The sequence below is a fragment of the Lonchura striata genome, chromosome 1, assembly GCF_046129695.1.
Source record: "Lonchura striata isolate bLonStr1 chromosome 1, bLonStr1.mat, whole genome shotgun sequence".
NCBI classification, from domain to species: Eukaryota; Metazoa; Chordata; class Aves; order Passeriformes; family Estrildidae; genus Lonchura; species Lonchura striata.
The window spans coordinates 36,380,122-36,397,810 of record NC_134603.1 but is presented as its reverse complement, the minus strand read 5'-3'; the positions used below and the strand labels follow the sequence as shown (position 1 = coordinate 36,397,810).

The 17,689-nt window shown below is 37.9% G+C and overlaps 1 protein-coding gene across 1 annotated transcript; it reads right to left on the bottom strand.

The window, feature by feature from the left end:
• Positions 1 to 79: 79 nt before the first annotated feature.
• On the bottom strand, positions 80 to 16,415 carry TTPA (alpha tocopherol transfer protein). Its single transcript, XM_021555627.2, has 5 exons — positions 16,189 to 16,415; positions 8,790 to 8,943; positions 7,413 to 7,606; positions 4,226 to 4,336; positions 80 to 2,575 (listed from the first exon to the last, which is right to left on the bottom strand). Exons 1-5 carry the CDS (start codon positions 16,381 to 16,383, stop codon positions 2,396 to 2,398), a joined length of 834 nt encoding a protein of 277 aa, XP_021411302.2. The 5' UTR covers positions 16,384 to 16,415; the 3' UTR covers positions 80 to 2,395.
• Positions 16,416 to 17,689: the final 1,274 nt, after the last annotated feature.

Here is a 17,689-nt window from a genome sequence, read left to right as displayed (position 1 = left end):
GCGCGGCCCGCTGGGAAATGTAGTCCCGGCCCGCCGCCACCGCCTGCCCGGCCATCGTGCCCGTGACAGACGAGGCTGGTTCAACCAGAAAGCGTTTATTAATTAAAACATATGTTAATACATTTTAAAAAGAGGGGAAAATTAAAAATTGTGCATTATATCGTGCTTACAGTCAGTAGTAAGTTGTATTTGTACCTTTTAACAGGAACTTTATTCTTTTTAGAGGCACTCCCGATGTTTATAAAGAATAATGCACTTAGGGATCTTTGTTTTGTTGGCTGCTGCTGAAAGCTGCAACGCCACCGCACATCATACCAATATCTTCACTATTCATTATGTAACTGTTCCAATTATATTGTGTTCTTATTATTAGCGGCAATGGCAATTAAGAGCCCCACCTCCTATATAATATGTAAACATTAAAAAATAACAGTCCAGGAAAAAATAACTGCACTCAGTGCTCTAACTGCTGAGTTATGCAAACATGCTACGACTTAATAACAGGATCAGGGTATTTTTGAAGACATTTAGGACTTTATATTCATAGAGCTGGTGAAGTCAAAATAAAGATTAAAAAGCCCCAGCTAAATATGCATATACATATGCAATGAAATGAGGTTTCTGCTACATAAACCAGTAGCAATCAAAGATTGGTTTCATAGGAAAAGTTTAAATTTTCTTGTTCACTGAAACGTGGTTCATTCCTTTGTGCAGTTTACATTCACAGATTAAAATTGAAGGACTGTAATATTAAGACAATAGCTTCGGTTCTCCACCTGGTAAATTACTTGGAACGTGAGTTACACACTTGAACAATTGCCAGATACCTGACTACTTAGTCTAATTTCTTATAAAGAAGAATTTGCAGTTCATCGAACCCCTCTATTTAAGGAGCTTTTGTATCACAAAACAGTGTATCACAAAATAGTACCACAAAATCTGAGAAAAAGAAATAGAAATGAAATACATTTTCATATAATCATATATCTGAATAAGGTTTATTTAAATTTAGGCCCCATATCAAAAATATTTTGAAAGAGAAAAAATTAAAAAGGCACTTCAGGAAATTTGGAAGAAAAAAAAAAGCGGTTGTTGTTTTGAAAGAATTTCTGGCATTGATCTTTCCACAGCAGAAGAAACTACAACCAATAACTACTCCAGGGGGTCATTCATAGGTGCTCCTCTTGCTAATAAGGAATAGTTTCCAATGGCTCTTGCAATGATGCATTACTAATCATAATCTAAAGTAAGGCAGTTCTAATATAATAGGACAGTTTCATTTCTGTTCCCTATGTCTATATACCTTTTCAATGTCCTAAAAATTACAAAAGAGCTGAAGTTATAATTTCTAGCTACCTGAGATAAAAGCATTTTTAATATATATTTTTGTAGGAAAATTTATATGTAATGCTTAAATACATATTGCTTGTGCAAAAACAAAACAGAGTTAAGATCAGTTACTGTGCTGAAAATAAAATGATGATAGCAATAATCTCCTATGTCGAGGTCCAATGTGACCTCAGAGCACCCTTAAAACATGCGACAGCTATTTCTAAAGTACAGGTCCACAAAGGATAACATACTTTTACCCCCAGAAACAAAGAGATAATAAAAACAACTGAAAACTTTTGACCTCTTTAGTCCTCTACACTAGGGATTAAAGGATCATAATCTGAGTTACTTATAGTTGATATAGACAGTATTACTTTGAAGAAAAAAAATAAGAATTTTCAAGATTGTTATGACTCTTTTTACCAGTTCCTCCCCCTGATTCACACTGTTCTTTGAAGAATGCATATGTAGTGTTTTTCTATAAAACTTGAAGATTACTATGTTAATTAGGATAAAAAGGGAAGCTGCACAAGCAGAAAAACAAGTAACACAAATGTCTCACTATTGCTGACTAATTTTCAATTTGATACAAGCTAACAAAGCAGCATTTTTCCCTGAGAACCAATCCAAAATGCAGCCTCTTCACCCCTTGTAAATTAGCCCTGTAGTCTTATTTCTGCAACAAACTACCCTATTCACAGTCTATTCTTTGTTTTATATTGTCTTGACAAGCCAAGATACAAGAGCTAAGTGTAAGGTTCTGGACTGCATTATTACAGATGAGTTGTCTGTAAAGACCTAACAGCAGCAGTATCAATCTGATATCCAATGCACTCTTCAGCTATCTAGCATACAAGTTACTCAATTAGAAACAGTGCAACAAACATGCAAAATTCATTAATCTCTTCAAACTGATAGACTCCAGTTAGTATAACAGTGCAGCCAATAGAACATTCAGTGAGTGCCCTGCAAAGACATACTGATTTCATTCACAATGGAAATTTTCATATTAAACTTATTTCCAATTTCAGTGCTCAAGCATTGATAAAATACTGTATTAAGGTTATTCCTCGGCAGCCAGAGAAATGCTCTGAAGATAATCTGAAGATGCCATTATGAAGTCAGTCCATTCCTTGGCCAGCTCTTCAATGGAGACTTCCTCCCCCCCATATTCCTGTGGGAGAATGCTGACGGGGAAGTGTTCGGTCAGACTCTGCAAGTAGTTATTTCCATGCATGTACACCTAAACCAAAATATTAAAAGCATTTACTTGGGTATGAATGCTAGACAATTGAGTGAGAACAGGCAGCAAAGCATCTCAGTGCAAGAGCTAAATGCACCAGCTTGGTTTAACTAAGTGTATTTGTCCATAATGAATTCCTTAAAAGGAGGAACTACCCTTGTGAGTTTCCCCTAGGTACTCAAACTCTGTCCTCTGAATCTGAAGGCTGGTGAAGGATGGACTACAACCTGAGAACTGCATTTTATGTAGCTGTGAGCACAGGAGCCAAAACTAACTACACACTTGTTCCAGACTGGTTTAGCAGACAGGTTTAGCTGATGAGAGTACACACTACATCCAAACTGCTAAACTGAGCTAAATCATGAGAATACTGGTGATTTGTTTTGCCATGATATCTTGTACTTGCCCTTCAGCCATTTCCAAGAAAAGAGCCCTGTCTGGCTCATGGCCATTACTATCTGGTTCTGCCACATGACTTTTAAAACAAGATGATGTAGTATGTATGTAGGTTCAGATAGGTGACAAGGCACATAGTCAACAGAATCTATATATCAGTCCTTATCTTTCAGTTCCAACTGGAATTGGATTCCGGACTACTTCTCCACTTTTACCCATGCAATGCTGTAGTTTTGGTTCTTCTCATCTGGCTCATGGCCTTTACTATCTTGTCCTGCCACATATATTTAAAAACAAGGTTATGTAGCATGGATGTAAGTTCAGACAGATGACAAGGAAGATACTCAACAGAATCTATATATTAGTCCTTATCTTTCAGTTCCAACTGGAATTGGATTCTGAACTACTTCTCCACTTTAATCCTTGCAATACTGTAGGTTTGTTTCTTCTCCTCTTGCTTTATTGTAGCTATTTTGAAGCCTTGTTCATTACTTCCAGTCTGATACTTTTCTAGGATTTACTGTCCTGACATGCAGTGGCTATTGCAAATGCCCAAAATCCATGTGTTGAGAAAAGGAGGCTTCAGAATGGGAACATCAATAGACAGGGCTGCTTATTTTGTACCTTACTCCTGCTGTTACCATTTCACTTTTGTGCCAGATGAAAACTCCAATATTTTTCCTATGCTGCAATAAACCATATTCCTTGGCATGTTTTGTATCCAAATACAAATCTATTTGCAGATCTATAACTGCAAAACTATTTAAAGCAACTAAGGAGCTATTTGGAAAAAAAAAATTAAAAATTAAATCTGACCAATTTTGGATGCATAAATGCCTCTGGAGTTCTGTCAGAGCTAAACAGTTGTCTTCTACTAATTCTGCACATCTTGGACCATAAACGATTGCTCAGTGATCATTTTTCTCCATCATTTATAGACAGAGTACTGGGAAATCCAGGGCCTATTTCTTTCTATTTCTGCAGAAGAATTATTAATTTACCTCAAACAAATTATTTGACCTCTTTGTGTTGCTGTTTTTTCTCTTCAGAGTAGTGATAACAGCGCTACTTGCAACTCTCATGTTAATAATAACTGCAAATGCTTTACTGTTAGATTCTGGAGGTCTGTATGGCACTAACAAACAAAACTGATTTATGTTCTTCAGTACTCAAGAGTAACAGAGCCTAAGGAAAGTGCTGCAGATTGTCATATAAGGGTTTTGTGGCAGAAAAAAAATATTTGTGTGCACTCACCCGTTGCTTTATTTTTTCAGTGAGAAAAGGCTTAATTAGAGCGAAGACTGGGTGGAAGAATAAAGGCTCATTAATAAAGTGGATACCTCGAACTTTCAGTGGAAAGGAATCCTGTCAGCATACATGGAAAACAGAATAAGAAAAAGAAAACATTATAGAAACACCTCTATTACTAAGCACAGGCCAGTAAAAACTGTCTAGTCCATAGGTTAAAGTATTTCTTCTGACCATGCCAATTCCTGCATTTTCTAGCAGTGTAAATTAAGAACAACATTTAGAAAAATCCTATCTTGTTCCCCCCATTAGAGGGAAAAATCTCACCATTTTTTCACCTCAGTAGGAGGTGAGATTGAATACCAAATTGCACATAAATATTGTACACAGACTTTGTGCTCAGCCTTTCTTCTAAAGTATATAATTTTCCACAAGATTCTGCTACTAATTTACAAAATGCTATCTAGCTATGTGTTTTTATTGACAATTTACAGCCTAAAGTATAATAAAAAATATATATAAACTATTGAAAATACTAACTTTAAGTTAAATAAGTTATATTTATAATTTACAGATAAGCCTTGAAATTACTAGGAATTTGGCCAAGAGAGAAGTTCAGCTTTACAAGAAGATTACTGTTGTAATGAATTTTTTAAAATATCTGCTATACAGTCTTTATAATATAAAACAGCTTGGATTCTACTTGCATTCATTTAAAAGTTCCAGATCTTTGAAATTTAAGAGAAAATATGGCAGTGCTCAAAACAAGCTTTGTGCAATGAGGAAAGTACAGCTTCCCTTCATATCCCATCTGATACTACCTCTGACATGTTTTCTGCTTATAAAAATGGTACTTCTTACAAACATATCTCCTCACTAGTTCAATAGTTCTAAGGAAGAAAAATCCAAAGCTAATATATTTCTTTAGTGCCAGTCCTTCTAGATTTTAATGTATGATAAAGACCTTAAAATTATCAGCTTGTATGTTCACTTAATGTTATTATGGATTATCATATACTTAAACTCTACTACCATGATTTTCACAAAACATTTTTTCCCTGGGATAGCAGATTTTTCAAGATATTGTCTGTGCTATGCTTTCCATTCCTTAGAACATACTTTCTTTCTATTAACTTCTGTTTCTTGATACCGGATAATAATTTGTAAGACACATTTCTTGAGTAAAATACAGGGTTAAAACTAAGGTTTCCTAACTTTTATTTTTAAGTATATTCTGGAGTGTATTAAGCATGTCCTGGGGTGCATCAGGCACGGCATTTCCAGCCGTGCGAAGGAGGGCATTGTCCTGCTCTGCTCTGCACTGGGGCGGCCTTGCCTTGAATACTGTGTGCAGTTTTGGGCACTATAATATAAAACAGGTATTAAGCTATTAGTAAGCTTCAAATGAGGGCCAGGAAGATGGCGAAGAGTCTGGGGGGGAAGTCGTGTGAGGAGTGGCTGAGGTCACTTAATCTGTTCAGCCTTGAGAAGAGGAGACTGAGGGGAGATCTCATTGCACTCAGCAATTTCCTTGTGAGGGGAAGAGGTGGGGAAGATTTCTTCACTCTCCTAACCAGAGACAGGACCTAAGGGAATGGCCTGAAGTGGTGTCAGAGGAGGCTTATATTGGATATGAGGAAAAAGTTCTTAACCTGGAGGGTGGTTGAGCACTGGAACAGGCTCCCCAGAGAAGTGGTCACAGCTCCAATTCTGACAAGAGTTCAAGAAGTGTTTGGACAATGCTCTCAGTCACATGGTGTGTCTTTTGGGGCGTCCTGTGTAGGGCCAGGTGTTGGTGTTGATGATTCTGATGAGCCTCTTCCAACTTAACATATTCTATGACTATATGATATTGAACAACACTAATATAATCTCTCGATAAAATTTACAAACCCAGTTAAAAGTGAGGAAAGTAATGGGGGGATAAAAATTCTTTTTCTTCTTAAAACACTGGAAACACACAATTTTTAATTGTCCTTTTCCATACCTAGAATAAACATTTAGAAGCTTGAAAAACATTGAAAAAATCAGAAATAGGTCAAGATGGAAACATCATAGTCAAAGAATTTCCTGCTTTGAAATAATGCATTGAAACCTTTAGATGTACTTGCAAATCCTATTCTGCTTCCTTTCTGCTCTATTTCAAGCAATATGTTTACTACCTCAGAAATCAATTGGAACACTCTCACTAGTCCTGTTTTCACGAGATCTGGCCCCAGACTACATAACACCAGGAGTTCTTATTCTAGATGTGCAAAGTTGGGAATACCTAATGGTTTCAATAAAGTTTTACGGTAGATATCAGAAAGGAAGAACATCTCAAATTCTGATGATATTAATTCAATGACTAAGCTTTGATTGAATCTCAGATTTGAACTTTACTAAATCAGAGCAAGAGATTATCTCCCTGGTTCATTTCCACATCACAGGCTAAGAGTTTTATTATTACTGACTTTCAACACAACTTCTGAAGGAAAATAAGATTATAGGTCTACACTGTAGTTTGCCTATCAATTCTCTGTCCCCTTTTTTCTTTAATTTTTTTTTCCCTCTCAAATCCAGTGGCAAAGCTCAACTGAATTTGGCAGAAAGGAATAAGCCTTAAAGACAGTAAAGTTCTGAGAAATTCTGTGAAAAAGCAGGAGGTGAGTTAACAGTGATTTGCACAAAACAATGCTCATGTTGTGGGGAAGAAAGCAAGCAGAACAATAATGTTATACATTCTTTTGTTAGCAGATGGAAGATCACATAAGCATCATCCATACTGGTAACAACCTAGAGGTGTCTTGCTCTTAATTGCTCACAATGCATGCTATTTTTAATATGCTCTGAGACAGGAATAAATGCTTTAAATATTGAGATAATGCACAAAAGAATGGAAGAGATTAAACAGGATAACAAACAGAGGTCCTCTCAAATATGGGCTTCAACTGCTTCTCCAGACATCAAATTCTTGTCTTGCAACAGATTGGTGAAGTTCTTATAAAATAGCATAAGTTAGAGAGCACTTACTGGTATAGAATAATAAAATTTAGGTAAAATCAAGCCCAACTTGTAATTGGTTTAGGATTTTGTTCTTCTCAGTCACATAGTCTGAAAATGCCTACAGAAGGAAAATTTACTATAGCTTGGAAGAGAAGAAAAATTGGAAGTCATAACAATGAAGCTGCATAAAGCATAATGTCATACTTACTGTGAGAACAGCAGCGATTTTCTTGGCCACTGCTGGACTGATTTGAAAAGCATGAGAAAATCTCCACCCTTGAAGGTCAAAGATGGCCTTGACTCCATTTCGCTGAGTCTCGGTCTCCTTCACAATAAGTTCAGACGTGATGAGACTTACACGAAACACATCATATGCTGTAAATAAACTGGGATCCCATTGTCCTGAGAAGATAGATTATTCTGCATCACCATGAGAAAACCCATACACCTGCACTTTTTCTTCCTACAGCTTCTAATGTGCTTCTCAGGAGCAAGAATTAATCAGCAAGAACAAAGTTCCTGAAATAAACCGTTTTGCCTGTGCATAAGTTAGTTTTTGTACTTGCTCCCTCATTCATCTTTGATACTCTTTTAGTATATGGTACCACATAATGTAGCATGTTCTACCCAGTACTAGGTACGATTCAGTAACAATCATGCTAGCAGAAATTGCACATCATCAATCCAATCAATTAACATAATTGTTTTTCAGCACCAGAATTCTGGCACGATTCAGTGAATCTCACTTTTTTTTTTTTTTTTTCCTGTGGCCTGATTGAAAAATTGCATGAGAGAGCCTTAACCCTACATGAAAGCTTTAGAAGGCATAACTGCCTACTAGACTGGATGATAATAAGACAATTCTTTGAAAGTTGGCAAATATAAAGCCTCTATCCAAAACAAGCATAGAGATATGGTGTTCATTTAAGTATGTATTTTTTGAAAATATTTTTGGGAGGTGCATCAAGCATTTTCCAAGTGTTGTTAGCTAGGGCTCTTTGGCTACAAGTAAACAGCAAAACCCTAGTGAACTGCTCATCCAAGCTTAAATACATGACAAAGGGTACACCTTTGTTTGCGTTCTCCTTGCTCTGCACTGCATCTGCATCATTACCACAGTCTTAGCCCATGGCTTTGACATTTACATGAAGTCAAATGGTTTTTGGGACACTCAGAGCCAAAAAAAACCATAATCTTACAAATTTTAACCTTCAAGATTCTTTTGATGCAACAAGAATTTCACTAAAAAGAAAATCAGGTTCTTTGTAAGGGATTGTACAGGCTTAGCCATACCAATATATAAGTAAAATTATTTAATTGTTACAGCTCAGTAAATTCACCTTTATATTACTGTAAATGCATTTATAGAAAGGAACATAAATATATTACCTTTCAAGTTAAGATATTCTGATATGATTAGTTTTATCAACTCCTGCCGTTGTAACTCTAAAATATTTTTGGTTTGCTGCTGAAATGGTGATAATTAAAAAACAAACAAATCACAAAACAAAGCAAACAAACAAAACCCAAAAACTTCAGTGTCAGAATCAGGTGTGAAATTGTTCCAAGCAATTTTGTCACTCACCAATTCTGTATATTAGAACTTTGCTTCCATGTGGGTCTCTTGACCTTAGGACTCCATGATAGCCAGCTTGCAAAAGACCAAGAACAGAAGATGGTTGTAAATCTGCACTTATTTCTGGGCATTCAATTCTCCATTTCTGATAATTCTTCAATAACTGGAAAAAAAGTTAATGTGGATGTCAGGTAAGCATCTGCTATTATAGGAAGAACACAAGTAAAAATATGCTTTCCAAATGTGGTCACAGTCAGGTTTAATTAATTAAATTAGCAATTTAACTGTATATTTTAATCAAATTACTCCTAGAAACATAAGGTTACTATGCTGGATCAAATAAGTGAATAAATTGCCATGATGAATTTAGAACCCAGTCAAATCATTAATGGACTGCAGTTGTCATTTTGTGTCAGAAAATTTGATGTACAATAAGCTTGTAGTTTCTGTGTAAAATGCATCTAAACCTCATTTTTTTCTGCTCAGGTTACCTTTCAGATTGTCCATTTTGCTACTGCATCAGACTCATTCAGGATTTTTTTAAATTTAGACATGCAAAATTTTATGGAGGAACATTCTCCTTCACTCACTCACTTCCTTCCTCCCTATTTTTTACACAGTCATCAATAATTCCAGTTTACTATTTGAAACAGGCACACTCATCAGCATACCCAGCACCTTTTTGGGGTCCTCTACCCCTCTGAAATGAGAGAATATAACACAGCAGTGCATCCATTATACATTTGACAATTTCCCTCCCATTGAGTGGAAATAATGAGAACCTGTTTGGCTAGAGATCCTGTCTGTTGTCAGGGACTTGGTCAGCCTGGTTCCCAAGGCTGGGAGGCAGCACCATAACCAGAATTTCTAAGGCACAGGAGGAGCTGTGTGTAGAAAGGCTGTGGACTAATGCTGAGGAAGAGGCAATTAAAGGTGGTCCTTTGTGAGGTACCATCTGTGTCGAGGAATTACAGGCAGCACTGTTAAAGGTCATCTTAGAAACGGATTGTGAAAAATTAAATTGATGATGCAGTAATTCTAACTTCCAAGTCTAATTACTGTTTCTCTTTTAATATTAACTAAGTGGTTGTGGGGAAAATGAACAATGCCCTTCAACTAAAATTTATTCAGGACATTGTGCATAAGTAGGAAGTTATGCAAGACTGTCTTCTAAAATGCTTCCTCTCTGCTCATCAACTAAAATTTGCCTGTGCTGCATCACCCCTACTAACTTCTCCATCGCTAAGTCTGGAAAGTAGAGAAATAGCTGTTACAAGTAATTCACATTTTGTATTAATTTCTTCAATGGCTATGACTTAGAGGTCTAACCCAAGACCTTCAAAGTAGCTAAGAGAAACAGAATTTTTCAATACCTTGTTTCACAACAAACCAAAACATAGCTTTAAATCTTAAAGGTTGCATGTGCAGCCTAGCTTTTAAAATTGTTTCTATATTTCATCAAGAAGGGAAACCCAATCTGATCCTCACCACAGTTTTACAAATTCTGTTCACTGTACTGAAATCGTCAATAAAAAGTATTTCCTATAATTTGTATTTACAGAATTTTTTTTCCTTTATCAATTACTCCATGTTTCACAACAAAAATACTAAAATTAAAAGAGCTGTCAGGTTCAACTAATAGAATATAACCTTAAAAAATGACAAATTTCTTCTATCTATGTAAGTATATTTTTCTTCAGTATTTTTATCGGAAGACTGATCAGAAGTAAATGATCAGTAAAACTGAATTCATCCCAACAGACTCTTAGAGGGAGACCTGAAACTCACCATCCTGTAGCTCACAGCATGTTCATGTCACATAATTTGTCTTCTCTCTATACTCTTCCCTTTATTTTCAAGCTTCTTGTATCATTTTACATAAAATATACTTTTTCTTCAGCTTAATGTTTTTCTGCTCACTTTAAGGTCTTGAATGATTTTGAAAGTCTCTCAAATGAATTGCCATGAGGAAATTATTTATAAAACATTATTGTTTATCAGCAAAATTTACATAAAAATATATGGTACATTGGTAAGAAATTAGCTATATTTTTAAAGAAAATACAGCTTATAAATATGTACTTAGATCCAAAAAACAATTAAAAAATTATATCCCATCCTAGACTCCTACTTGATTTGGCAGTGAAAAAAAAAAAAAATTAATCAAAGCCTCATCCTAAACCATCACCACAGAAAGAAACATTTAACTATTAGGAGAATTTTATTAGAAGTCTCTTGGCTGCATTCAATCACTTTTAGCCTAGGTTAAATTTAAAACTAACAAACAAACAAGGCAAAGGAAAGAGGAAGGAAGTAGGGAAAGTAAGCTAATTTATGGAACAGAACTTCACTATAATTGCAAAGATAGGCCTGTTGAGGTACTCTGATTATCTCACTCTGTCACTACTTGACTGTCTACAAAGGGCACTGTTTGAGCAATCCCAACTGCTTTGTGCCAGACAGAAATGTCAACATGCTTTATCCTTGGTCTTTCCAAAACAGACTGAAATAGGAGAAAAATACAAAACCACTCTGAAAACAACTATACAAACATCTGTCGCTTTGTAATTTGTCACTTCTAAAATCTGTGGTACCACAACATCATGAAGATATATATTTTAAACACCTCTCTGAAGAACTCCCTGCCAAAACTAAGATGAGAATAAAAATGACACATTAATTCAATACCCTAAATAATCCTGTCTAGTCAATACAGTTAGTTTCTCATTTTCATGATATTTACATTTTCCAAGTTTGAAACAAGGATTTAAGTTCTTGGACTTTGGAAGAAAGAGAGTGTTGTTTTCAGCTTGTGATGCACTCAGGATCCTTACAGAAGGCATAGTTAACCTATGTGCACACCCATTAGGGAGCAAATATATGGTTGGGATACTTCTGACACTTTCCATGACACAAGAAAGTAGTGCATCTTTCAGACACGTAACTTGGCTAAGTCTAAAACATACTCCCCTTGGCAAGAAAATCATGAAGTGCTGAAGAGTTCTCAGATTTTGCAAACCAAATCTAATTACCTAAAATTATTTAGATCTGAAGTAAAGGTCAGCATTAGAGAATCTTCCACAAAATCTACAGCTAGTTTTGGCAGATATTCTGTAAATTTTTATTTACATAAGCAACTCCTTTCTTACAGCTGGACATAGTCAAGTTTCACATGGCCACTTAAAAGAATAATCCTTAAACATGTAAAGGATTTCAAACACTAGCAGTGGTTTAGAGATTTTCTAGTTTTACACTGTTTAAGCATAGAAATTCATGTGAATTTTTTAAAGTATGATTCTTTTTTAGAAGGGAAAAATATAAATGTGGTGTATAACAATCAGTTTGGATATAGATGAAGCAACCTAATCTCAGGAAAACCAGACAGATTCATTACCCAGTATAAAAAATGGCTCATGCACTTAACGACACAAGAAAAATATCTCAATGTATAATTATCTGTGTTTACAAACAGAATAACCTACTTAGCATCTGCTCAGCATCTGAAAATAGATGCAAGATAACTTGATAAAGGGGGGGAAAGCTGGATTAAAAACTCCGGTGTCTGTCATTCAGCATTAATTAAGAGTTTTTTTCCCCCCAATGTCTGTTGGAGATAGATCCAGATTTCTGAACAAGATTACAAAGTTACCAATTAAACTAAGATTCATGTCCCACAAACCAAAGTGAACTTTGTACTTTACTTAGAAACAAAAGAACTAGAAAACACTGTGCTTGTTAGAGAAGCTAATGCATCTGTATATGTAAATGAATTATATTTTTCTTGATTAATTACTATTTATTTATATTAACATGGATGATAGGCAGAATCAGGCCTCTATTGTGTCATAAGCTGTACAATCTATTGGCATTCTTTGCAGGAGAAATCACAGCTAAAATTTCAGAATATAAACCTTTGCACATACGTATTTTATACTTCTTTTTATATATGTGTGTATATATGTGTTCCCAGAATTTAAACATACAGTATACACAGAAAAAGAATTTAAGATATTTTATAGAGACACAGAACTTTCCTAATTCCTCATGCATTACCTCCTTGTCACTGGAAAAAGCCTGGCACATGCTGGCTTAGCACAAAGGGAAGCCTGGCTGACTTACTTGTATTTCCTCAAGAGTCAGCTCAGAGAGCTAATAAGGGCTCTTCCATCCTTTTCAAGGAATTCCTTGGGATTGATGGAAGAAAAGCAGCCAAGTAACTGATTTCAACTGAGCATTTATGTTTGAATGCTGTGCAGATCCTCAGAGACCAAGCCTGAGACTCATCAGTGTGTTTGACACTACAGAAAACAACACTTCTTGTACAGCATAGTCATTCTAAGTGACTTCCTTGCAACAGAATGCCCCAGGAAATCCTCATTCCTCCATAAATCGAATGCAAAACCAGTCTGGCTATATACTTTGGTATCAACCAGAACTCTTAAAAGGATCCTAGATATTTAGAGAGTTTTCAGTGCCACAAAAATTATGCTTACATATGTATGTTATGAAAATCCTTTGCATAGCGTTTCAATGCCAAACATTTTTCTTCTGTTCCCCAGAGTATAATCCATTTCAGGTACAAAAAGACAGCATTCCAAGGTCAGTGACAGTCAGTCCTATACAAGAATTATAGGATGTAATGCATAATAAAGCCAGAAGTAACATTTATGTCCAAAAAGAGTTGCTAATTATCCAGATGTCTCATAGTGAATCCGAGTGACAGTGGTTTTGGTGATAACAGCAAAGTCAAATATACACACATAGCTGGCACATTCAAAAGGGGGCAGACACTGATCTCTGTGGTGACTAGTGACAAAACATGAGGGACTGGCTTGAAGTTATGTCAAGGGGAGTTTAGGCTGAGTATTAGAAAAAGGTTCTTCACCCAGAGCATGGCTGGGCACTGGAACAGGCTCCCCAGGGAAGTGGTCACAGCATCAGCCTGACAGAGTTTAAGAGGCATTTGGACAACACTCTTTGGCACATGGTGTGATTCTTAGGGCATCTGTACAGGGCCAGGAGCTGGACTGCAATGGGACCCTATGGGTCCCTTCCAACTCAATATATTCTGTGAGAAAGTCTGTTACCGAGCTTGACTGAATAATCACTGTCTTCAAGAAATTAAGACAGTTTTATCTCTTCTTTGAGTCCTTCAATTCCAGATACCTGTTGCAGTGCTAGATTTTCTTCTAGCATGAGAGATATCAATATATCATTAGTTAAAAGCAAGTCTGGAATTGCCATTGGAAAAATGGAAAAATATTGCTGTTATGACTCACCATAAAGGATTTAGAAATGGAATGTTTTGACACAATCTACCTGATTACTCTTTTCTGAAGCATTTCCAAATGTTGATCAGATAAATCTGTGTCAATTATTAACCAGAAATGAATCAATAAAAAGGTCTGGTCAGGTGCCAGATTCTTGATTCATAGTTAAGGCTAAATATAAGCCCATACTTATACTGGACAACCTTTGCTTATATGCATTGACAGGGCCATTAACTTTGATTATCCCTTAGCTGCACTACAAATACTATGCAGTAGTACATGGAAGCCCAGTGGGCAAATAGAATCTTAATGGCCTGAACTCCAGAAGAAGAGACAACATCAAATCAGGACAAGATGGAAGAGCCACTTTCTGGACTGATGGCAGGACAGCTCTGTCTAGGATGAAATACTAACATAACTTCTGCATGGAGTCACACTTGGGTTAGATCAACATACAACTTAGGACCACAAGAGATTTTTGCATAATAATTCTTTTTGGCCTTGATACACCAATTGCAATAAATACATTCCTGTGGGGGAAAAAAAAGGAAAGAAAAAAAAATAAGTGCTTCTGTTATTCTTCTCACACTGTAAGAGAAGTATTCTAGAAAATGGTGTCAGCTGGTATGTAGAAGATTAAATGCAAGTGGGTACAGCACTTAGAGAAATGAAATTCTAGACAGAAACATTAAACACAGGTTGGTTTTGAACATTTGAATCTCTTAATTCAAATGAAGGTTTGAAATTCAGAAACTTAACAGCCTGTGGAGACACAGAAAATCTAAAGAGGTTTTAAAAAGACAACTTTTTCAAATAAGGTCCCCAGTGTCTAGGGCTGATTCTCAAGAGAAGGGAAGCATAGGAAATTTGCTACTTCATAGACTCCTATCTCTATACCTAGTCTAGATTCCATGCACCCAAAGATTAGCCCTACCTACCTAACACACCTCACAATCCCATCAAAGTGCAAAACCATGTGGGCCAAATTCAGAAGTGCCACCTCCCTGTCTATAGGATCACCAGTAACAACCAATTGCAATGCAATTAGGAGTCTATATGTCCTCATTAGGCCCTTTAAGCATTTCAGAACCAAGGAACACAGGAAAATAAAATGGCTTTTGTTTGGAAAGAAAAAAAAGGCATGGTCCTACAATGGTTAGTTGCACAGCTTTGATAATCTCATTAACAATCTCAAGTAAAAGTAATATACATAAAACCCAAAGACATCTGCCATGACTCGTTGGTTCTTCTGTTGAGGAGGAAAGGTTTAAAGCTATGATGCAAATGTCATGACTCAAATGAATAGAACAAAAATACAATTTTTAAAGCTATTTGTGATTAAGGGCCTAATTCAATTTCTCAATTTCTTTTTTTAGCTACCTTGATCCTGCCATACATGCATATGCACACAATCATCTCTTATGGTGAGTAAATGTTGACAATCCACAGTCCAGAGAAGTCAGAAACTAATAGGTGAAGAAAGTAATAGGTGAAGTCTGTTGGGCAATACTGTGTCAACAACATAAAATTCCAAGGAAACACAGCTTTCAGTTGGCACATGTGAATCAATGCTTTTGCCCTGGGAGGATTTGGAAATACTTTCTATTCCAAAGGTTTAACGGCTGTCAAACTTTCATTAAAAAAACAAACTGATAAAAATCTGTGCCTTTGGATATTAAAAATATGTGTGTCCTGAGCCAAAAAGGCATACAAATAGCCGGGAAAGTACCACGACTTATCAAAGCCTGCAAGGAGTGCTGTAAAAGACTAAACTCCAAGCAAGAAGAAGTTTTTACTCATAATTATAAGACCGTAGTGAAACTACTACGGCTCCTAGTAACCTGAGCCTGATAAACCTGACAAGGGTGTCCTTTGAAGGATACTATTTCGTAATCGGAGCTGTGACCTTACCGCGCTTACAGTATAGGCGAGTGACTGTAGGGCGCTTAGCACAGCTTTTATGTTACCACATCGACACCGCGCCGAGCCAGCCGCGACACCCGCGAATCCGCGCTCGGCCTCGCCCGACCCGGGCAGCGCCGGGCGCGGACCCACCCCGCGGACCCACCCACAGCCCGAGCCCACAGCCCGGCTGCTCCCCGGGCTCCGGGACCTGCCGCCGCCGCCCCGCTCCTCACCCTCCAGGCCAGCTCCAGGTGGAAGTCCCGGGCGCGCAGGAACCGCACCAGGAAGGCATCGGAGAGGGGCTGCGGCCAGCGCTGGCCGGGCTCTGCCTCCGCCCGCCGCCGCAGCTCGGACACGGCGCCGCGCACCCGCGGAGAGTGGTCGGGCAGGTCCTGGAGCTGCCCCGCGCCCGGCGGAGCCTGCGACATCCCCGCGGCACGGCCGAGTGCGGCACGGCCGAGCGCGGCACGGCCGAGCGCGGCCCCGCCGCCGGCCCCGTCCCATTGAGAGGGAGCCCGGCCGGGCTGCCCCCGCCCCCGCGGGGCTTAACCCCTGAGCGCCCTGCCGCGTCCGCTGCCCCGCCTCTCTTCGGCTTGGCTTCTCCACTTTTACGGACCTGACTGGGGTTTAGAATTTTGCGCTTTAAGCCCATCTCCTGTTTTCCTTTTCCAGCCCCAAAAGTGAGCTGTACCTGCTCCCTCTGGATGGCGAGGGGCGGCCGCCCCGGGTACCCCCGAGCTGTACCCCCCACGCCGCTGGTACCCGCGGCGCCCACCGCAGGAGGGTCGTCCCGGACCCCTGGGACGTGCTAAGGGTGGTGGCCGCCCCTTTTGGCGAAAATAATCCATCTTTAGATACTAAACCGCAAAACGCTGCAGCTTCATTTCAGCTGGAAAAAGAAGCGCAAAGAGGGGATCCCTGCTGGAGCAAAACTGTCTTGGAGCGCCTCATCCTTAACGTGGTTGTGCCGTAATGAAAATATATTCACTCTGCCGGGAGAAAGGCAGGGGTGATGAAGTTGAATTCAACCTTAGTCCAACTTTTCTGCCCAACAGTGAGTTTAATTATGAAAGGTAGAGTTCATTGCTGTTATTAGTATTTTTAGTATAACCTTTTCCTTGTATTAGGTTTCCTTTGAGATCTCTGTGGCCTACTTAGGCTAAAAGACTTATTCCATTTAATATAAAATTAATAAGGCATGCTTAGGCCTAGTAAAAGGTTTATAAAACTTTGTTCCATATTACTTTCCCCTTTTCTGGCTTTCTACAGTTAATACTTTTTGATCAGCATTTTGGTAATATCTAACCATGTCTTGCACTTTTATACATAATGTCTATAGGTATCCCTCTCACCTTTCCAAATGTGAAAAAATATCTGCCTAGCTAAAAGCAGATAGGTAAAGAGTAGGAGGAAGGGTTTTTTGAAAAAAAAAAAAAATTAAAAAGTAAAAAACTTAAGGGATTGAATAGGGAATATAAGCTTGCAGGGAAAAACTATTGAAAGAGAGCATAAAAACTGAGAAACGAGTGTGCAGTCAAGAGTACTTAGTTGTGGACATCTGAGCAAAGAGGTGTGAGGAAGTGTGGACTTACCCTGTGATTTTAAACACCACTTCATAATTTTTGAGCACCTCCTTTTGCCATCTCAGAATTCTCCCAGCTTAGTGCTTCATCTGTGAAAACAAAAAGGGCAAGAGAATACAGATACTTTTCATTAGACTGATCAGCTGAGCAA

Excerpts from the sequence above, each read along its gene's own strand:
- TTPA (XM_021555627.2), bottom strand. The coding sequence starts at position 16,383 with ATGTCGCAGGCTCCGCCGGGCGCGGGGCAGCTCCAGGACCTGCCCGAC. Across the intron at positions 8,944-16,188 it reads ACCTGGAGCTGGCCTGGAGG|TTATTGAAGAATTATCAGAA; the intron begins GTGAGGAGCGGG and ends CTTTTTTTCCAG. Across the intron at positions 7,607-8,789 it reads AGTTCTAATATACAGAATTG|GACAATGGGATCCCAGTTTA; the intron begins GTGAGTGACAAA and ends CTATCTTCTCAG.